General features: G+C 40.2%; 1 protein-coding gene across 2 annotated transcripts in view; it reads left to right on the forward strand.

The window, feature by feature from the left end:
- Positions 1 to 23,112, forward strand: part of ANO10 (anoctamin 10) — a 262,387-nt gene that overhangs the window by 183,787 nt on the left and 55,488 nt on the right. For both annotated transcript variants that reach the window (XM_017876324.1, XM_017876325.1), the window contains exon 12: positions 5,517 to 5,633. In XM_017876324.1, coding sequence (XP_017731813.1) covers positions 5,517 to 5,633 — 117 coding nt within the window. The remainder of the gene's footprint in view (positions 1 to 5,516; positions 5,634 to 23,112) is intronic.

The raw sequence follows: 23,112 nt of genomic DNA on the forward strand, positions 1-23,112 counted from the left end.
TTTTTTTTTTTTTTTTTTTTTTTTTGAGACGGAGTTTCATTCTTGTTGCCCGGGCTGGTCCACCTGCCCGGGCTGATCCACCTGCCTTGTCCTCCCAAAGTGGTGGGATTACAGGCATGGGCCCCCGTGCGTTGTTTAATTTTTTTTTTTTTTTTTTTTTTTGATACAGACAAGGCTGTATCCGTGTCACAAGGCCGGAGTGTGGTGGTGTGATAGTAGCTCACTTCAGCCTCAAATTTCTGGATTCAAGCAATCCTACAGCCTCAGTCTCCCAAGTAGCTGGGACAATAGGCATGCAGCACCACACCCAGCTAAGTTTTTGATTTTTTTTTTTTTTTTTGGTAGAGATGAGGTCTTGCTATGTTACCTGGGCCAGTCTCAAATCCTGTTCTCAAATGATCCTCTACCTTGGGCTTCCAAAGTGCTTGAGATTACAAGTGTGACCCACCATACCTAGGTGTGACTTGTTCAATTCAGTTATTCTTCAGTACCAGAATTTCTGTTGGGTTCTTTTTTATAGTTTCTATTTGATTGCTGATATAGTCTCTTTCTGTTCATGTATTGTTTTCCTCATTTTATTTAGTTGTCTGTGACCTCTTATAGCTCACTGAGCTTTTTAAAGACAGTTATTTGAATTCTCTGTCAGGCAATTCACAGGTCTTCATTTCTTTTGGGTCAGCTTCTGAAGAATTACTGTTTCTTTGCTTGGGCCATTTTTCCTTTTTTTTATATGTCCTTTTGTTTTTTTGCTGGCATTTGGGCATTTGAAAAAGAGCCATCTGTCTGTCATTACAGACTAGCTTTATACAAGGAAGGCCTTCACCATTCAGCCCAGTTAGAGAATCAGAGACTCAAATCTTTTCTGGTAGTGTGTCTTCTCTGGGATTATGCATCTAATTTTCAAATTAGAAAGGCTTGCCAGCTTCTTTTTCAGGAGGTTGTAATTTCTTGCTGCCTCTGGTGTCTGTGTGCAGTACTGCAAGTTCTCTGGTGCTGCTGCAAGCTGACAAGCCCTTAATTGTTCTCAGCAACCCCTAGGCATTTAAAGTATGCCCTTTAAGTTCACATGCCTTCTAATTTAGAAAAGACAGAAACTAGTCCCTCAGGCAGTCCTCTGAAAAGACAGAAAGTTGAATGTATTCATTCTGCTTTCTCTTTCCCTTTCAAGGTGGCATGAGAAACGCTCCTCATGGTCCCAGCTTCTCTGATGACTGTTCTTTATTCACTTTGGTGCAGACTCCCTGGCTCACCAGGGGTCCTTTGTGGGGTCAAATCTGACATTGGCCCTTCTCTGAGGCTCCTTTGGGAGTACCTGTCTTTGCCTTGGTCCTATCCTCAGAAGTTCTGGCAAATTCTCTTATTTTCCAGTGTTGTTCCTTTTAGAATATATCTTTCTGTCATTTCAGGGGACCTTTGGGAAGTGGAAGAAGTAGATGTACCTGCTTGGTCTACCATCTTAAAATGAAAATCCCTGAGGTTGTTTTCCTAAGAGCCTAATTCCATAACATTTTTTTCAATCTCTGCTCCGTTAATCATTTTTATTAATTCGCATTTGGCACGTAATTTGTCTAGTAATCAGCAGAGGATACCTTTTTCAGGGCACTCCTTTTGTTCAGTTGTGGCTGGGATCTCAGTGGAGACAGGTAACTCTGCATACATACCATTGTAGGTATCAGATCTGCTTTTCAGAAGTCTCAGAATTCAACTCTAATTTGCATTTTCTGTTTCAGTAGAGACAGGGTTGGGGACATATTACTACAAAACACAGCTACTACTATGGATCACGTCACAATTTTTCTAGTTTTTGCAAAATAAAATGGTTCTGCTGGCTCTCTGTGCAGCTGACATGAGAGTCCCAGGGTTTGACAACCCTGCAGTGACCAAAGGTGAGCAATGTGCTAATAGCAGAGCAGGCAGTACTTTACCACTGGCACTGGAAAACATTTAGCTTCTGAGTGCTAATTTTCTCTGGTCCTGTTACTTTTTTTCCTTTTCCCAACTGAGACACCCTATAATCACTGTTTAAGGCATATTGTTGTGGGGAGCCAACTTCTTTGTATTTACTAGTTTTAAAATTCTGCCCATCTCCTCCCCTTCCCCTTCCTCCACCTTCACTGTTTTTCTCCTTTACTTTGTTTAGGATATAATTTTGTGAGTTTTACTGTAAAAGAAGAATCACAATTCTGGTGCATAAAATGTCTTCTTTTTTCATAGACAAGCTCCTTCCACCCCACTATTCATTTTGAGTGTTTTTTTTTTTCAAATATGAATAAATTCCTATTTTATCTCAAGTTTTCTTTTATTTAAACAAGAAAAAATGACAAAAATGCTTTTTACAGTTTTTTCTTTCTCAGATTAGTTAGCATAAAGCAGTTCCCAGCCTTGAAACAGAGTGGCTGTATGGAAAATATAAATAATATCCAAAAAATTGACCGTTTGAAACACGAGACTATAAATGTTATTTAGGTTTCCAGGCTACAACACAAAAGCTTACTTAACATGATGCTCAACTTGAATTCTGGATCGTGGATAAGAACCGCTAAGAAAGTGGGGGTGGAGGTGGGGAAGGTCTAATATATCCTTTCCTGACCATAGAGACAATATTGGCTCCTTTCTGCTTCTCTTTACACCACTTCCTTGAAGCAGGACCCCTGCTGTTGGAGCTGATCCTATCCCTGCTGTGTTGTCTTCCCACCTCACTCCCAAGTATTCATTGTTATTTGCCTAGGGGTTAGCCGTAGGGGTGGAGGAGAACAAGAAAGAACTTGTTAGCAACAACTAATTAAAGTAATTAACCAATATCTGTGAATAGTTGATGCTCCTTAACCTTCCCACTGATGCTTTCACTTTTAATAGAAAATGTGTATCAAAGCAAATAAACCTATAATTGTTGAAATTTCTGGTAGTTTGGCAAAATGGGAAGAAAATCAGTATGACAGATTAGAGAAGGTTGGGAAGTTGTTGATGAAGGCTTCCATCTGAGCACTCTGGCCCTGCATAAGTACTTTCCACATATTTGCAGAATGAATGAATACAAAGTGATCACTTTGCCCAGCTTTTATTTTTTTTTTTTTGAGATGGAGTCTCTCACTGTGTCTCCCTGGCTGGAGTGCAGCAGCACGATCGCAGCTCACTGAAACCTCTGCCTTCCAAGTGCAAGCAATTCCCCTGTCTCAGCCTCCCAAGTAGTTGCAATTACAGGTGCTTGCCACCATGCCTGGCTAATTTTTATATAAGTTTTCCCCCCATATAAAAGTAATGTATGTCCATTAAAAAGTGAAGATAGACTGTCTGTAGTGCCACCATCTAAAGAAAACCATTGTGAAGATGCTATATTTTTTGGAAAATAAACTATAGAGAATTACTCATAAAAGCATGTTGCTATGTAAATGTTTAAAATGGCATCCTGTTTTGATTAATATTGTCTAATCAATACTAACTTTTTTCAATTCATGAAAATTTTGTGAACAGTTTGCATGGAAACCATAGCAGCAAAATCTGGGCAACCTTGTTCTGTTACCTAATAGCCAGTCCTGGTTCCCAAAGGAGAGTTAATACACCTTCCAGATGCCTTAACATCCAAGGGAAGCATGTCCTTCCTCAGCAGCATATTTTGTTTTGCAATTCCTGCCAAGACTCTGAGGAAGAGGAAATGGGTACAGATTTATTAGGAGAGATGGAAAGGGGCCATGACTTTGTCATGTCATGTAGGACAACTTAAGGCTACACAGACTCTGAAATACATGGAATATTTCTTTTTATCTACTAATTTGTTTATTTCTTGTCTAATATTTCCACTGAAGAGATTGTCTTGTATAAAATTATATCTCAGTATTCTAATGGAATGAAATAATGGTACAGCATAGCCTTTTCTGAATTATTCGTGTATTATTTGGAGATTATATCCAGGTTTTTATTAATTCAGTTCAGAATTTTAACATAGGGTATCATCTGGTCCATGCTGTATTATCTACTTGTTTTTCTACTCTGGACCCTTAATCAGTATCTTCCAGTGTCATCTTTGGTCATGGCAGTCACATTTACATGAAGGCTGTCTGTCCCTGGTCTATTCTATGGCACTGCTTGGCCTGTCCTGGGGTTCTGCTGATTTTCAAGTCTTCTGATTAAATTTTTGCTTGTTCTGGCATCATGCTGATTTCCTTCACTATTTCATGCTTCTCCCAGGAGATATCTGCTTGTTATTTATCGCTCATTCCTCCTTTTGAAAATATCACAGTAAGAAATTATTTTAATTTTTTTCAACTGTTCTTTTTCTGTCAGTAATTCAATGCAACATTTCTTAAAGGTTGTTCCATCTCTCTCGTTGATTTTCTTAATGCCTTTTAATTATTTCTTTTAAAATTCACAACTTTTAATATTTAGTAATTCATGCTGTCACCACAGAGGCAGCTGTATCCTTTTGATTACTTAGATTTCTGTGGGTGTTGATTCTGGAACACAAGATGATCTGGATTTGGAGAAGCATCAGTAGGTTGAGCCTATACATCTGAACAGCGGGATTACCAATGGAAGCAATACCATTGGCTTAATTATACATCTCATGTCATTATGTTATAGAGGACTTCTTTATGATGCTTGTATGAGGAAGAAAAATAATAGCCAGGTTTTAAGTTTTCCATATTATATTGTCTGTGTACTTACCATATATGGAGTCAGCAGCATATGGTTACAATCATTGAATTAATCTTTATTGATTATCACATCATAAAAGAAAATGCACCAAACGCTATTGGGATTAGAGGATTCATGGCACCTTATTTTTAATATATATGTACGTTTTATGTAACTCAAACTGAAGTGCAGCACAGGGACATTGGGCAGAGAATGAAGTGACTACAAATATTATATACTAAGATACATTGCTAGAAAAGAGTTTGTGGAAGACTTCAGAATAAACTATTTTTCTATAAACATTGAGGGTACCATTACGGTATCAGTTTATGGGAATACCTGATTTTAAAAGAATAAAGCTGGCTGGATGTGATAGCTCAACACCTGTAATCCCAGCACTTTGGGAGGCTGAGGTGGGTGGATCACCTGAGGTCAGGAGTTTGAGACCAGCCTGACCAACATGGTGAAACCCCCATCTCTACTAAAAAATATTAAAAAAATTAGTTGGGTGTGATGGTGCCTGCCTGTAATCCCAGCTACTCAGGAGGCTGAGGTGGGAGAATCGCTTAAACCTGGGAGGCAGAGGTAGCAGTGAGCCGAGATCGTGCCACCGCCCTCCTCTAGCCTGGGCGACAGAGTGAGACTCGGTCTCAAAAAAAAAAAAAAAAAAGAATTAAATAAAGTCAGTAAATTATTGAATGAACCACAGCAGGGAGGACTCAGTACAACTCATGAGCCTGCTTGGTCTTTGATACTTCACAGGTCAATAGTTAGAAATTACCCAAGATTAATATAAAGGATCCTAGATTCCTTAGATATCAATTTATTTCCTTGCGTATATGGTCTGATGTATCACATCAACATGTACTCTTTCTTGTTTTCAGCACGCACTCCTGGCTTTAAAGTTTATCCTTGCATTTGCCATACCTGATAAACCACGGCATATCCAGATAAAACTAGCCAGATTGGAATTTGAGTCTTTGGAGGCACTCAAGCAGCAGGTAAGAGCAGCTGTCCTGAAAATGTATGTATTACTTTAGCAAATGACAGGAAAAATAATTCAGAAGAATCAGTCTCAGCATTTTCTTCAGCCTTGAAGTTACCAGTTTAAATGAATACAGAGGACTGCAGTTTAGGATGACATAACAAAACCAAAATCCTAATATGAGCAACAAACAGGTTTAAAGAACTAAACTAAACAAACAAAAATATTCAGGCAATGTTAAATAAAGAATAGAGCTAGCATTCAGCAAAAGAACAAGACAGACATCTAAGAATCAACTTGGGGTAGCTCCCCACAAGCTTCCAGTTTTGCCATCTACTGAAACATTAAGTGAGGAGAAGTGAGTGAATAAAATCCTGAATAATAGCTTTCAGAGAGCAAGACAGAATGAGATCAGGTGTGTAGAAGCAGCAAAATTGCCCTGAAAGGAGAAACTGTGTCTCAGTGACTTCCACATTCTACCAGAGACTACAAAAAAAAAAAAAAGCCATGCTGGAGTTGACCATTTTGATGATTTTCTGCTTGTAGGAGAGTGGGAGTATACAGGAGATCCCTAGATGCCTGGAGTATCTCTCACTTCTTATCTTTAGTGCTGCATAGGAATTTAAGCATTGAGAGAATCAGTAAAGCATTGTCATCTGAGGGGACAAGCTGTGGTCAGAACCTGCTGGACAGGCACTCTTTCTTTGGCCTCTAAACTACTTTGCATAGGAATATTTCTTCTTATGTTTGGGGAGTTGGGAGAAAAAAGAACGTGAAGAGGACCCACTTAAGATGACCCTTTGATCAAAGCATGAGGGCTCTAAGGGTGGTGCGCCAGACAGGGGAACCCCACATCGAACCAATACTTGCCCCTGATTAGGCAGGGTGACTCCAGAAGAGGACTTGTGATAAGAATATGGAAAAGAGGATGAACCTGGGCCAACTAGCCAGAGCTGTGCTCGTGTTTGCCACACAGTAGGTGACAAGAATAAGTTACCTGCATTCCTAGAGGTTGGGCAGGTTCACTTTTGGCATGTGGGCTAGCCAGTGTGTCTATATGTTAAACCAGAACCCACCATCATGCCCAATAATGAAACTCCAGAGCATTCCCAGCAATGGCAGGAAACCTATCATCACCACGGACGGCTAGCATTCTTCTAGAGGTACTAACCAATGCAGTTGTATAAGAGGAAGAGATAAGTTCAAGTAGAAGAGGCAAGCTTATTACTTGAAAATTAGAGGATTAGGTTGGGTGCAGTGGCTCACACCTGTAATCCCAGCACTTTGGGAGGCCGAGGTGGGTAGATCCCTTGAGCCCAGGAGTTTAAGAACAACCTGGGCAACATGATGAAACCCTGTCTCAACAAAAAAATACAAAAATTAGCCAGGCGTGGTGGTGCATGCTTATAGTAACAGCTACTTGGGAGGCTGAGCTGGGAGAATTGCTTGAGCCTAGGAGGTCAAGGCTGTAATGAGCCATGATTACACCACTGCACTCCCACCTGGGTGATAGAGTGAGACCTTGTCTCAAAAAAAAAAGGAAAAAAAAAAAAGAAAAAATTAGAGGATTATATAGCGAAAAAAATTATAAATTATTAAAAATAGGAAAATTTGGTAAGGAAGCAAGTTACAAAGTTTATCTAAAATCGTGTTTCTTTTCACAAGAAATAATCAGTTAGAAAATATTTTGATGAAAATTCACATTTACAGAAGGAACCAAAATGTAAAAACTTAGGTGGTAATTTATGGAAACAATATAGATAACTTATAGGAGAAATGTTTTTAAACTTTACTGGGATCAAAAGATTCAGTCTTGTAAATATCCAATGCCAATTCAAATATAGCAAAATAAACATCCGAGAATAGCAAGGAAACTTCTGATAAAGAAGAAAAATGGGGACTCTCACTCTGTCAGATATTAAAATGTATTCTGCATAGTACAATAATTATAATTAAATACATTTTAAATTAGTGAAGAAATGGAAAAATCAGTGGAATAGAGAGCATTGAGTTCATAAATGGGCCCAAATAAAATTGGGGATTTCATTTATGGTAAAAGTGGTATTTTATGTCAGTGGAAAAAAGAAGGATTATTTGTTACACAGCTTGATGGAAATCAGCTGTTTGGGAAAATTATTATACTTTATTTTAACTCATTCCTTGTGAACCTCCCCACCACCACAAAATTCAAGGTTGACAGATTTAAATGTAAAAAATGTAAGCCATAAGAAGTCTATTAAAAGTCTGGGTATATCTTTTAGTGGGAAATGCCTTCCCAATCAAGACATAAAACCCGAAAATCATTTTTAAAAATGATAAAGTAAAATACATGAAAAATGAAAACTTATGTATGACAAAAAATAAGCAGACTCAAAAGATAAATTGGACAACCTGGAAAAATATTTTCTTATATAACGAAGTCAATATCTTTTAATTCAAAAAAAGTTTCCACAAATCTATAAAAAATGACAGTACATGCATTGGGGAGTTATACAAGATATAAATGATGAATTGATGGGTGCTGACGAGTTGATGGGTGCAGCACACCAACATGGCACAAATATACATATGTAACAAACCTGCACATTATGCACATGTACCCTAGAACTTAAAGTATAATAAAAAAAAAAATGACAGTACAGTAATGAAAGGATAACATATGAAGATATGCTCAACCTCATTCAAAATTAAAGAAATATAAATTTAAACACCAGTGAAATACCACATTTCACATGTTCTATTGGATTATGTCATGATAGCCTGTCCTCGTTAGATTTGGGAAATGGACATTCTTTTATATATACCTGATAGAAGTGTAAATTGGTTCAGTCTTTCTAGAATTGTAGTTGAATTTAATTTCAATTACTCTGCAACACAAACCAAATCTTACTAGGGTAATGGTTGTATCTGAAAATTGTACCAAAATTTAATCATTGAAACATTTTATTAGCAAAATCTGGAGATAACTAAATTCCTCAATAGGAGAATGATTACATAAATCTATTGTATATCTACACAATAAAATTCCAGTAACCTGCTTTTTTCAAAAAGATCTGTCTATGCTTATGCATACACATACACACTGCCTACATTTTTGTGGCTATTGAATTTATGATTAAAAGATTTTAGGTGTCAGTTTAAAATGTGTGAGAGGGCATAAAGCATCTAAAACTTTAAGAGGTATGTAAGAAAAAAAGCTTAATATACAGCCTTGTGTCTGGAAGAGTTTTAGTTAATCAGATTTCTCCATTGATTACATTTCTGGTGACATTTTGTAGATGGGGGCAGGCAACTTCCTGGCTCGTACATACACATCTTAACTCCAGGTCAAGGAAGAATCATGCTTCATGTTACTCAGGATTTCATGGTATATCTATACAATAAATTTTATGGTCTGTCTAGACCATAAAATTCCATGAATTTGCTTTTTTAAAAAGGATCTGCTTTTGAAAAAATCACTCGGGATTTCATGTTACTAGTTAAAGTTTGCCTAAAAAGAAAAGGATTTTATTGAGAGAATGAAATTATAACTCATTCCCTATGAACTTCCTTCACGACCACCAAATTCAACATATTATTAATATGTCTCATGTTACTAAATACATTTACCTAAAACTCCAAATGCAGGACCGTTATATTTGCCATTGAGGGTGTCATGGATATGTGTTTACTATGGATATGGCTAAATGACCTCTCAAGTCATCTCAGCTCTTAGATTCCCATATCTTCAGGTACACTTTACCTGACAGTGAGGCAAAGCCCTAATTCCAAATTTATTCACACTCATCTTCTTTGAGAAATGAAACACTGACCAAAACCCTATCTCATACAAGTTGAGTATCCCTTATCCAAAGTGCTTAGGACCAGAAGTGTTTTAGATTTTGTTTTTTTTCAGATTTTTGAATATTTGTATTGTATTTACTACTGAGCATTCCTAATGGGAAAATCTGAAATCTGAAATGCTCCAGTGAGCTTTTTTTTTTTTTTTTTTTTGGCGTTCAAAAAATTTCGGGATTTTGGAGTATTTCAGATTTTCAGATTAGGGATGCTCGACCTGTATTACTTAGAAAGAAGAAAAAAATCTAAAAGATGTTATGTCTCTTTGAGATTTTTTTCTCCTAAGGACATAGATCTGATTCTCTGGTTAAAATCACCTTGTAAGAAAAGGTGATTCTGGAGGGACAGATGTCTAACAGGTTCCATTCAGTATACTTATTTAATGCTTTCTAATAGGACTTACATAGCTTGCCCTGAAGGTGATTTTTAAATTTGTACATGAGCAGCTCTAATGTCTCTGATCCATCAAGTGGGCAGACAGCAATGATGAGTGTTGTCAGGCTCTCTTAGGGCCTTGCAAACCCAGAAGTGTTCTCCTTCCCTGTCTCCACTAGATTTTTTTCTTTTAATTATCAATCTGAGAATAAAAGGTTCAGGGTTGGCTGGGTGCGGTGGCTCACACCTGTAATCCCAGCACTTTGGGAGGCCAAGGTGGGTGGATCAGTTAAGGTCAGGAGTTTGAGACCAGCCCAGCCAACATGGTAAAACCCCATCTCTGCTAAAAATACAAAAATTAGCTGGGTGCGGTGGCACACGCCTGTAATTCCAGCTACTCGGGAGGCTGAGGCACAAGAATCGCTTGAATCTGGAAGGCGGAGGTTGCAGTGAGCCGAGATCATGCCTCTGCACTCCAGGCTGGGTAACAGAGTAAGACTCTGTCTCAAAAAAAAGGTTCAGGGTAAAAGTTGAACTGAAGATACTGTATGTAACAACCGCCTCTCACTGTCTTTCACTGACTCAAGGCTTTGCTGTATGGTTGACACTGCTACATGGGCCACCCAAGTCTGTGCCACCATCCAGGAGAGACAAACATTTTCATCACAATTCCTGTTTAGTCTCACTGCCCAGGAGGTCCTAGAAGGTACAAAAGGTCACCTACTTTTCAGAAACTCAAAAAATTAACTGGCCATGACTTCAGTTTACTAGCTGAACTAGTGCCATTTCTAGGATGTAGAATATGTTTCTCATTTTTCTTTAACCTGACATTTAACTATCTCCTTTGTAACTATAAGTAGCCTCAACTCACTGGGCTCCTCCCATGTAACAAAAGCAGAGAGAGCTTCTGTCAGGTACCTTGGTCAGTTTATGGGCCCAGATCAGAAATTGAGTTATTGAAAACACATTTGGGTGAAGTCTCACTATTAAGTAACCAGACATTAATAGTAAGCTTATCAGTAGAAATTATTACTTATGGATAGTTATGATGTTTAATTTAGACCTGAATTGCTAACCAGACATTGATAGTAAGCTTATCAGTAGAAATTATTACTTATGAATACTTACTATGTTTAATTTATACCTGAATTGCTACTTTTCAACTCAAGTCTCATTTTATGGGCAGAATATGATTGAGAAATTTAAGTCATCAGGCAGTCCTTAAATAGGATTGTGCATTTTACATGTAAACCTTGTGAAAAAAACATGTACCTAGACCCTATGCCTTGAAGATTCTTATTCCCTAAATCAAAGGTGGGACCCAAGGACCTACATTTTTCAAAAAACGCTCCTGTGTCTCCACCCCACTTTTATCAATCCCCACCCCCCCAGCAAAGATAGATTCCCAGGCATGGCCAGGTGAGTGCCAAGAACAAGCAAGTTTGGGGCCACCTTGTACCACCTGTGGACAAGTCAGGTGGCCTCTTTGCATCTCAGGGGTTTTTTTGTTGTTTTTTTTGTGTGTGTTTTTTCCCCCATAAAATGAAAGACTGGATTCCCCAGTCTGTGGGAAGGCCCAGGAAATCTCCTTTTTAAACCAGCATATCAAGTGATTCTAATGCAGGGCCCTTGGATCCCATTTGGAGACGTGCTCTGTGGATTCAGTTATTCCTCTCACCACAGGAGGAGTGGTGGTGGATTGCTGAAATGAATGTGGGAAGAAAACGTACTGAAAACAGATCTCTTTTGGTATCAAATAGGAAGCTATGTGGTATTTCTAAATATATAGGCAAATTAGACATACTTGAAGGTGAGAGGCAAACTGAGGAAAATAAAATAGTTTACTTTGCAAAGGGCATTTTCAAATGATTAGGCTTCATTTGGCTGAAACCTTTACAAAGAATTCTAGACAGTAAATATCATCCTAGTGATGCCCTTTTATTTCTCTTCAAATTGATTTATTCATCTCTTAGTCATTTTAAGATCCAATTAAAAATAGAAAGGATTCTAATGCAGGAACCATTTGATAACTCCGTGGCCTAGAGTACAAGGACAACATCCACTTAACCTGCTTCTGGGCAGCCAGCCCTCCTGGGAGCCCAGAACACAAACAGAAGCCAGGGAGCAGGGCTGGCTGCCCAGAGCCTTTGAGAAAGAAAACAGCCTCAGGAATCAGTTAAATGAACAAGAGAAGGACTTTAAGGAGACACTACTAAGTATAGCTCTCAGGGGCCTCAAATTAGGTGTAGGACCCAAAACTAGACAGGCCAACTGGGCCAGGCTTTATCAAATAGTGTCTTTGTTTTTTAGAGTTAAGTGTATTTAAATTTAGTTATGTTAAGGGAAAAACCAAACTCTGTAAGATATTTAAAGAGGTTTTATTCTAAGCCAGTATGAGTGACCATAGCCCCAGGGAACAGTCTGAGTCCTGAGAAAGTGCCCAAGGCAGTCAGATTACAGTTTGACGTAATTATACATTTTAGGTAGACAGAAGTTACAGAGAAAGACATAAATAAATACATGTGAGGTATACATTGATGCGATGTGAAAGGTGTGGGGGTGGGGGAGGGCTGGGCTTATAGGTCATAGATGGATTCAAATTGGCAATTGGTTGAAAGAGTCAAGCTTCAGTAGAAGAAACTGCCTGAGTTAAGATTAAGGGGGTTTGTGGAAGCCAAGGTTCTCGTTGGATAGGTGGTAGCACCCTTCAGAGGGAATGCATGGTAAATGTTTCTTCAGACCTTAAGAGGCATCAGACTCTTGGTTCATCTCTCCTACATACAGGAAAGGACTGGCTGTATTAATGGTTATTCTCTACAGATGCAGATTTTCCCCACAAGAGATAGTATTGTGGAACCATTTCAAAATATGTCAAAGAAATATATTGTGGGGTAAAATATTTGATTTCCTTTGGAGTGTGCTATCTGTCATGTGATGCTGTACCGCAGTCAGGTTGCAATTTGATATCTTACTGCCACAAAGGGTCTGTTTTGACAGTCTAATGATCTCTATTTTAATGTTAATGCTGGTGGTCATTTGTACCTAAATTCCAAAAGGGAGATGTATAATGAGGCCTGTCCGACCTCCCTGTCATGGCTGAGAATTCAGCGTTCCAGGTTTCTCTGAGATCCCCTTGGCCCAGGGGAGGGGGGTCCATTCTGTTAGTTGGGGGGCTTAGGATTTTATTTTTGGTCTATATTTAAGTATTCAGTTTTAAATTGATAGGTTTTTTTCAACATCTGAACTTCTTCCCCACCGCTCCATTTGTGCTGTCAAGTTAAGGTAAATATAGGAGACCAAGGCAGACAGATAGCTTGAGACCAGCCTGGGCAACATGGCAACACCTCATCTCTATTAAAAAAAAAAAAAAAGTTACAGTAAATATATAAGCATTTTAATGGAAACCGTGAAATTTCACAGCCTAGAATTAAGGTGCTAAAGTATTTGACTATTGAATAGGTAATCGCATATTAATCTGCCAACATCTAGTTCAGAATGAAATGTTAAATCCAAATAAAGAATTAGCCTCTAACAAAGCCAATAGCCACCAGTGCCAGAGCCATAGTTCTTAGGAAGGGGTGGTCTACTTCCCAGGGCCACAGGTCAAGTCTAGGCCCAGTAAAAAGTACAAAAGTTTATGGTATATCTGTCATTTGGGTGACCTGTCTGAGCCTGCCTTTCCCTTTCTTCTTTTGTTGGAAGGTTTGTCTTCCAGCCCTGTAACCGTCCAAAGGGTTCATTTCACCCACTGTTCAGATAGAGCCAATTTATCAAGACAGGAGAATTGCACTAGAGAACTAGTTTAATTCATGCAGAGCAGGTTGAACATGAGAGAAGAGTTTTATTATTACTCAAATCAGTCTCCCCAAAAATTCAGACTAGAGTTTTTCAAGGATAGTTTGGCAGGTAGGGGGCCAGGGAGTGGGGAGTACTGACTGATTGGATCAGAGATGAAATCACAGTGAGTCAAAGCTGTTTTCTTCAGCTGAGTCAGTTCCTGGGTGAGGGCCACAGGACTGGCTGGTGAATCTAGTAGAGCCATCAGTCCTCAGAAATGCAAAAACTGGAAAAGACATCTTAAAAGACCGATCTTAGGTTCTGCATGTGATCTGCAGGAGTAACTGGGGAAGTTGCAAGTCTTGTGGCCAATTTGTTAGTTTTATAAAGGTGGTCTGGCTCCCAGGCAAGAAAGGAGTTTGTTTCAGGAGAGGACTTTTATCATCTTTGTTTCAAAGTTAAACTATAAACTGAATTTCTTCCAAAGTTAGTTTGGCCTTTGCTTAGGAATGAGCAAGGGCAGCTAGCTTAGAGGTTGGAAGTAAGATAGAGTTGGTTGGATCAGATCCCTTTCACTGTCATAACTTTCTCACTGTTAACGATTTTTGCAAAGGAGGTTTCAGCCTCGTGTAGCTGCAGAGCAAGTAACTTGACCTTCCTGTATTTAAGTCCCCCCAACACTCAAATGGGGCAAAGTCAGAATAAGGCTGGAATAAGGCAATATGAGTAAGACCCATTATGGAGCAGTATGCTGGGGGAATGAGGATGATGAGGGAGGAGGAGGACTACCTCATGCAGTTGCTGGGTGAACCCAACAAGGAATTCTAGGATAAAATCGTACTGTAACATCAGATTTGCCTGGAGAGTCAGAATTCTACCTTTGTGGCAATCCCACCTATTTTCATGACCGAACACAGCTGGGCTGTAATAACAATGAGGTAGTAACAGCTGACATGTAGTATGTGAGAACATGAGCCAGGCACTGTTCTAAACCTTCTGCATGTGCCAGTGTCTCTTCAGAACAGCTCTCCAGGGTAGGGTCTGTTAGCCATTTGCAGGTAATTTTTTGCATAGTAAATTTCTCTCCAGTTAGTAAAATGATAACCTCCTTTAAAGATACTGAATGCACGAATAAAATACTGGCTCCTCTGCACCTTTTGGGTCTAGCAAGATTCCCAAGCACCCCTGCTACTTTGTAACTCTGACCACCAGTATACCTGCCCTCTGCTGTCAGCTTCACAGACCCCACCTCCTGGAGAAAGCCTTCTTCCCATTGAGTAACAGGAGCCTGGTACCCATTTCTGTTCATTTGCCCCACTATAGTTGGTTCTGTTTCAGTCTTCCTTGTGAGCTGTGAGGTCCCCAAGGACCACGTGCCGACTCACTCAACGCTGAGTCCCCTCACCCAGCACAGGGCCTGGTGCCCAGTAGACTCTGAATAAATATCCACTTCATCAAACTGAGTTTGTTGACTCATATGTAATTCACAAGCCAATATATTAAATAAATAAGGACAAATTATGTCCTTGGACAAAAAAAGAAGAGTCTTAAAATAGATACCCTGGCAGAAATGGAAACAGGTTATGTGCCTTTCTGGGATCACTGGGGAAGAGAACGCATTCTGAAGAGTTACATGTGGACACTTTAGAAGGACCACGTACCTTGCCTTGATAAAGTTCAAATCCTTTTTTTTTTCCCCCCAAAAATACTGACTGTGGTTGACATTAGTAACAAGAGTAGCTCCCCAAGACTGTAAAATGACCCCAAATCAAGCAAGGAAGAATTCTAAAATAGTTTGTTTTACACTTGTACTTGTTAGCTAGAAAACTAATTCAGGCCCTGGAGCAATCCTCCTTTAACCACTGATGGGTAGACGTTTTCCCCCTGTATTTTCTGTTTTCACCAGAGAAAAATTTCTTTAAAGTGCGCAGAGTCACCCAGACAGTAAATAAAACTACAGCTCTTCTGATCATCGTCTTCCTCAGTAAACAATGTATGTAAATGGCTACTTTATATCATTGGTTTTCTAAGCAAACTTTGAAATTGATATATCTTAATATTCCCCATAGATGTAAGAAACATGGCCAAATCAGAAGCAGATTTATTTTTTCTTATGAAAACTACCGAATAGGCTATGAAATGGAATAAAATTCAGCATTTTTCGAGTCACCCTATTGATAGATTGGAAGCAGTGTGGTAAGAGGGGGCCTGGAAGCACAAGTCCGTTCCACAGAGAAAGGCCTTGGGGTCACTGTGCTGTAGAAGTGATGGCCGTGTGCTTGGGACCATGTTCACAGATGTCATTCAAATGTATTTGCATTGGTAAAGAAAAAACTTGCCTCATTTAATAAATTCTAGAGATTTCAGAATGCTTAAAACTATATTTAAAAACAACAAAAAAGGCCGGGCGTGGTGGCTCACGCCTATAATGCTAGCACTTTGGGAGGCTGAGGCAGGCGGACCACTAGGTCAGGAGTTCAAGACCAGCCTCACCAACGCGGTGAAACCCCATCTCTACTAAAAATACAAAAATTAGCCGGGCATGGTGGCACGCGCCTGTAATCCCAGCTACTCAGGAGGCTGAGGCAGGAGAGTCACTTGAACCGGTGAGGCAGAGGTTGCAGTGAGCCGAGATCGCATACTGCACTCCAGCCTGGGTGGCAGAACAAGACTCCGTCTCAAAAAACAACAACAGGACGGGCGCGGTGGCTCAAGCCTGTAATCCCAGCACTTTGGGAGGCCGAGACGGGTGGATCACGAGGTCAGGAGATCGAGACCATCCTGGCTAATACGGTGAAACCCTGTCTCTACTTAAAATACAAAAAACTAGCCGGGCGAGGTGGCGGGCGCCTGTAGTCCCAGCTACTCGGGAGGCTGAGGCAGGAGAATGGCGTAAACCCGGGAGGCGGAGCTTGCAGTGAGCTGAGATCCGGCCACTGCACTCCAGCCTGGGTGGCAGAGCGAGACTCCGTCTCAAAAAACAACAACAACAACAACAACAACAACAACAACAACAACAACAAAGGGATGTATTCTTTTTTAAACTTAGAGTTCCAATCTCATATTCTGTATTAGATTAATAACTGCATTGCCATGATGGTCAACATATGTGAGAGCAGCTTTTCCTTTTGCAGGTAAATGCCTAGGATTGACTTATGCATCCATTTATTTACTTTTTATTAAATGTTTTAGGAAATTAAAAGATTATACTGTTAGATGAAAAAGTTATGAAGATGGAGGTAGCGATGTGTTTAATACTACTGGACACGTGATAGTAGTTAAGATGGTAGATTTTATGTTATGTGTATTTTACCACAAGAATTTTTTTTTTTTTTTTTTTTTTTTTGAGACATGGTCTTACTCTGTCACTCAGGCTGGAGTGCAGTGGCAAGATCACAGCTAACTACAGCCTTGACCTCCAGGTTCAAGCAATCCTACTTCCTCAGCCTACCAAGTAGCTGGAACTACCAGCGTTAGCTACCACATCTGGCTAATATTTTGTATTTTTCTGTATATTTATAGTAGAGACAGGGTCTTGCCATGTTGCCCAGGCTGGTTTCGAACTCCTGGACTCAAGTTATCTGCCCACCTGGGCCTGCTAAAGTGCTGGCATTATAGGCATGAGCCACCACGCCCAATTCTTTTCTTTATTTTTTGAGACGGGGTGTCACTTTGTCACCCAGGCTGGAATGCAGTGGAATGCATGCTCACTGCAGCCTCAACCTCCCAGGCTCAAGTGATCTTCCTGCCTCAGTCCCCAAATTCCTGCCTCAGTCCCCCAAGTAGCTGGGACTACAGGTGTGCACCACCATCCCCAGCTAATTATAATTTTTATTTTTATTTTTTGTAGAAACAGGGTTTCACCATGTTCCCCAGGCTGGTCTGCATCTTCCGAGCTCAAGCAAGTCACCCACATTGGCCTCCCAAAGTACTGGGATTACAAGTGTTAGCCACCGCTCCCAGCCCTGGCCAGTTCTTTTTTTGAGACAGTCTCGCTCTGTCATCTACCCTGGAGTGTGGTGGTGCAATCTCAGTTCACTGCAACTTCCACCTTCTGGATTCAAGCGATTCTCCCACCTCAGCCTCCCGAGTAGCTGGGACTACAGGTGTGTGCCACCATGCCCGGATAATTTTTGTATTTTTAGCAGAGACAGAGTTTCGCCATGTTGGCCAGGCTGGTCTCAAACTCTTGACCTCAAGTGATCCATCCATTTTGGCCTCCCAAAGTGCTGGGATTACAGGTGTGAGCCCCTGTGCTTGGCCCTCGACCAATTCTTTTTAAAAGATTATACTGTTGGCATCATCGAATTTAAAGATATTGGTCTATGACTACCAAACAAGCTTTTTGGAAGCAGGATTACTTCAGAAATATAGATTTATAATCGTTGAATGAAGGAGTCATTAATTAAGTGAACATCATTAGGGTCAAAGCCCCATCCCTTTGTGCCTTTTTTCTATTAAGTGCTAATCCTTTGACTTTGAAATTATCCTCTGTGTGTTATAGTTGAGTATTAGATTCAGGAAACCATTATTAAATATTTAATATACTTTCCTACACCAAAAGTGTAGGAAACCACACTTAAAAAAAACCTTTTGTTTTTAATTATTGGTAAATTGCTAAAATTGGAAAGTTTTGTTTACTGTAACAGTATTCCTTTCCTTTTCTTTTCCTTTGCCTTTGCTTTTCTTTTGTTTCTGTTTTCTTTTCTTTTTTGAGACAGAGTCTGGCTCTGTTGCCCAGGCTGGAGTACAGTGGCACGTTCACAGCTCACTGCAACCTGCAGCCTCCACCTCCTGGGCTCAAGCCATCTTCCCACCTCAGCTTCCCGAGTATCTGGGACTACAGGTGTGCGCCACCATGACGGACTAATTTTTGTATTTTTTGTAGAGACAGGATTTCACCATGTTGCCCAGGCTAGTCTCAAACTCCTGGGCTCAAGCAATCCACCCTCCTCAGCCTCTCAAAGTGTTGGGATTACAGGCGTGAGCCACTGTGCCCGGCCCGGTATTATTTTTCACTTGATTTCTAGTGCTATGGGATCTCAGGAATATGACTGAATATTACATTATGTAATGAACATAGATCAGAGAAATTGGGCTGAAATACATTAGTGATTGATAGACTAGGAAATTTAGACTTTTAAAGTAAAGCCCTAAGAGCAACACATTTGCTCATTTGTCTCTTTGCCTTAAGAATAGAATGTAGAGAGGCCGGGCACGGTGGCTCAAGCCTGTAATCCCAGCACTTTGGGAGGCTGAGACGGGCGGATCATGAGGTCAGGAGATCGAGACCATCCTGGCTAATGCGGTGAAACCCCGCCTCTACTAAAAAATACAAAAAAGACTAGCTGGGCGAGGTGGCGGGCGCCTGTAGTCCCAGCTACTCGGGAGGCTGAGGCAGGAGAATGGCGTGAACCCGGGAGGCAGAGCTTGCAGTGAGCTGAGATCCGGCCACTGCATTCCAGCCTGGGCAACAGAGCGAGACTCCGTCTCAAAAAAAAAAAAGAATAGAATGTAGAAAACAAGAAATGTTTGGATTTGAGAACTCTTTGAAATACTACCTAAAGGAAAATAATCACTTCATAAGGAAATAATGCTTATGAGAACATAAATAGTAATATAATTAACTCATGAAACTCAAAATGAAAATACATGTATTAAAGTTCAGCAACAGCTGGGTACAGTAGCTCACGCCTGTCATCCCAGCACTTTGGGAGGCCCAGGCGGGTGGATTGCTTGAAGTCAGGAGTTCAAGACCAGCCTGGTCAACATGGTGAAACCCCATCTCTACAAAAACACAAAGAATTAGCCAGCTGTGGTGGCACATGGCTGTAGTCCTAGCTACTAAGGAGGCTGAGGCAGGAGAATTGCTTGAACCCGGGAGGCGGAGGTTGCAGTGAGCTGAGACCACAGTCCAGCCTGGGCGACAGAGCAAGACTCCATCTCAAAAAAAAAAAAAAAAAAAAAATTCTGCAACAAATACTAATTGAATACATCTATGATTAAAACACAAAAATATATCAGAAGTTCTCTGCATCATGTAACTGTCCAATGTTAGAGCTGAAAAATTCTATAGAAATGATCTTTTTGGGAATCCTGACTTTACAGATTAAGGAATGGATCTCCAGCTGTGGTTGTCAGCTTCTAAGATGGTCTGCAGTGATCCCTGCTGCCTAGTATTTATGCCCTTGTGGAGTCCTCTCCCATTTTACATCTTGATTGGTCTGTGGATCAGTAGAATACTGCAGAAATGATGTTATGTTTCTTCTGAGGCCACGTCATTAAAAAACATGATGGCTTCTGCCTTCTGCCTCTTGAATCACTCTTCCTCTTGTGAAGCTAGCTTCCATGTTGTGAGGACACTTAGCCAGCCAGTGTAGAAGCCTACATGACTAGGAACATGGCCTATTGCCAATAACCATGGGAGCAAGTGATCTTGGAAACAGATTCTCTGGGCTAGGAGTTGGCAAACTTTTTCTGTAAAGGGTCAGATAGTAAACACTTCAGGCATGTGGGCCATCCAGTCTCTATCACAGCTATTTAGTTCTGCTGCTGTAATGCAAAAGCAGTCATAGACATATGTAAATGAAAGAGAGTGGCTGTGTTCCAGTAAAACTTTGTTTACCGAACAGGCTGTGGGCCAGTCTTGGCTTAGGGACCTATTGCCATTCCCTTCTTTAGCCATAGCTAATCCTTTGACTGCAGTTCTTGCCTACATCCTGACTATAGCTTTATGAGAGACTGAGCCAGAGCCACCCAGCTGCTTCCAAATTCCTGATGCACAGGAAGTGTGAGATAATAAATGCTTGTTCTAAACCACTAAGTTTTGGGATAATTTGTTACACAATAATAGATAACCAATGCATCAACAATCCAGGAATGGAGGCTGAGTGACAAATGCACTGTTTGGTTATGAGTTGATCATTGTTGAAGCGAGGTGATAAGTAAGTGGGGGTTCATTATTCTCTCTACTTTTGTATAATAAAATGGAAAAAGAAAAGGAAATTGGTCACTAAGAAGGATATGTGATTTATCTAAAACCAGACCTTCAGCACCTTGAAAAAGCCCATGCTGCACACCCAGGTCTCTGGCCTAAAGTCCCATGTTCTCTTGGCTACCTCTTCCTGCCTAAGTTACAACCAATAAAGATCTAGCCCTTTGGCTAAGTTTTCCTTCCAGTTGTTTGTTTGTTTTGGTTTGGTTTTTTGTTTTGAGAAAGAGTCTCACCCTGTCGCCCAGGCTGGAGTACAGTAGCACTATCTCGGGTCACTGCAACCTCTGCCCCCCAGGTTCAGACGGTTCTCCTGCCTCAGCCTCCCGAGTAGCTGGGATTACAGGTGCCCACCACCACGCCCAGCTAATTTTTGTATTTTTAGTAGAGATGGAGTTTCACCATGTTGGCCAGGCCGGTCTTGAACTCCTGACCTCGTGATCCATCCGCCTCAGCCTCCCAAAGTGTTGGGATTACAGGCGTGAGCCACTGCGCCCAGCCTTCCTTATAATTCTTTACCACCTTAGTACCTCCAGTTTAACATCCAAGGCAGTTCTTTGGACTTTGATATCACTGCTGTTATGGAACCATCCTCGAAGCCTCTTTAGACCATCGACTGTAAGCTTAGAGCTGAGGGAGGGAGCCTTGGTGAGACAAAAACCCTTCTGTTGTCATTTCCAATTTCAATGGGAATGTATGGAATTGAACCTCCATGTGACCTGAAATAAAATAATATTTAACATTTATTTTCTTTAATTTTGCTGTTCATAGAGCACTAGCAATCCATTATCTTTGTTAATCTTCACACAGCCTATAAGAATAGACCTGTCAGGTCACAATATAGCAGTTTATGTTTGACTTTAAATAAAAGCACTGTTGAAGTGGCTACATTGTGTGGGGTAAATACCTAGGGTTCGTCATCTTGCACCAAGAAAATTTAGGACACGGACACACATAAGTAGTTTAGGAGTGGAGGTTTAATAGGCAGAAGAAAGAGAAAGGAAAACAGGAAGAAAGAGAAAGGAAAACAGCTCTCTCTAGTAAAAGAGAGGACTTCCGAGAGGAAAAGGCCAGCTGGCAGTGGATGCGCAGGACTTTATTATCTGGCTTGAGGAGGCAGTGTCCGATTTAGGTAGGGCTCACAGATTGGTTCAGTCAGGTGTGACAATTGCATAGCCTGGGGAAGGCTGGTCGCCCCACCCTAATCTTATTATGCATATGAACTTTCCCTTGGCCAGCGCCATCTTGTCTCCTTCTTACTACACATGTGGTTGGCAGAGAAGGGAAGATAGAGCCACCATTTTGAACATGTCTAGTCCCAGGTAGTTCTTTCCTTCTGGCATTTACCCGTGCAAGCTCCCAGCTTGCTTGTCTTTGTCTGCAGCTCAGCTTTACAGGCTGCTTTTTGTTAGAAAATGATTTGGAGCTGCTTTTCATTAAAAGGAAAACCTTTCCAAGGACTTCTGTACCCTCACTATCTGCCTAAGTAATTTCTTAACTCCTGTATCACTGTGTGAAGGTGCCTAGCACAGTGTTGGACACATAGCTTCTAAATTAGAGTTTACCTTCCTCTTAAAATCCCATTGAAATTGGAAATGATACCAGAAGGGTTTTTGTTGGCATAAATAAGTTAATGAGGTGATTGTTAGGTACACAGAATGGATGTTTGAAATAACTCATCTTTTGATCCATTGCATTGACCAAATGGACTTTCGTCCCCAGGATGGTTGATGATTGACAATAATCTCTAAACTTGGTTGGTGGATGGGGGGATCCTGTGGATTTTCAGGATAACCGTGAAATCAGATTTAGTATTAGGTTCTGACTATGTCGTGTTTTCTGGATGTTTAACCAGATGTCCTTGGTAATTCCATTTACAAATGAGATAAAATTATGTGAACAAGGCCTCACAAGTAAGTAGTGGGAGAGCAAAAAACAAAATATCAGACCTGCTAAAATGCCACTGGACTATGAATTTTAGTTGACAGATACATCTTCTCTTCCTTTTCTTTTCAGAATTCTGTTTAATGTTGTATTTTCCCATTAATAAAAATATGGTTGAGAACAAGTGAATTTTCCTCCATAAATTTTGAGTTTTGTATTTTATTTTGATGGCTATTCTTTTAGATAGAATCTACAAGGCAGTTATTATCTGCCAACTAACTGTTATCAAGAGTATAACTAACCATTTGATCTCTCTCCCAAACCAGTTTGGAAAGAATCTTATATTATTTGTTATTAGGAAAATAATTGGATCTCAGGATTCTCCCCAGTTCTTCATCCAAGTTGCTTTAATTAGTGTATGCATAGATTTGTAGACACTTTTTGTTTGAATATTTCTGAAAAAAGATAGGCATATTTTAAATTTGCAAGTCTGGTTTTAGTCACAGGCACAAGAGAAAATGAACTGCCAAATGTCTGGAAGATACAACTCCAACCCCTCTACTTTCATATGTGAGAAATATTGTTTTGATTAGAGATAGAATAAATCCAGGTTGACTTTTTTTTTTTTTTT

The sequence above is a fragment of the Rhinopithecus bieti genome, unplaced genomic scaffold (assembly GCF_001698545.2).
Source record: "Rhinopithecus bieti isolate Rb0 unplaced genomic scaffold, ASM169854v2 scaffold_9581, whole genome shotgun sequence".
Lineage (NCBI taxonomy): Eukaryota > Metazoa > Chordata > Mammalia > Primates > Cercopithecidae > Rhinopithecus > Rhinopithecus bieti.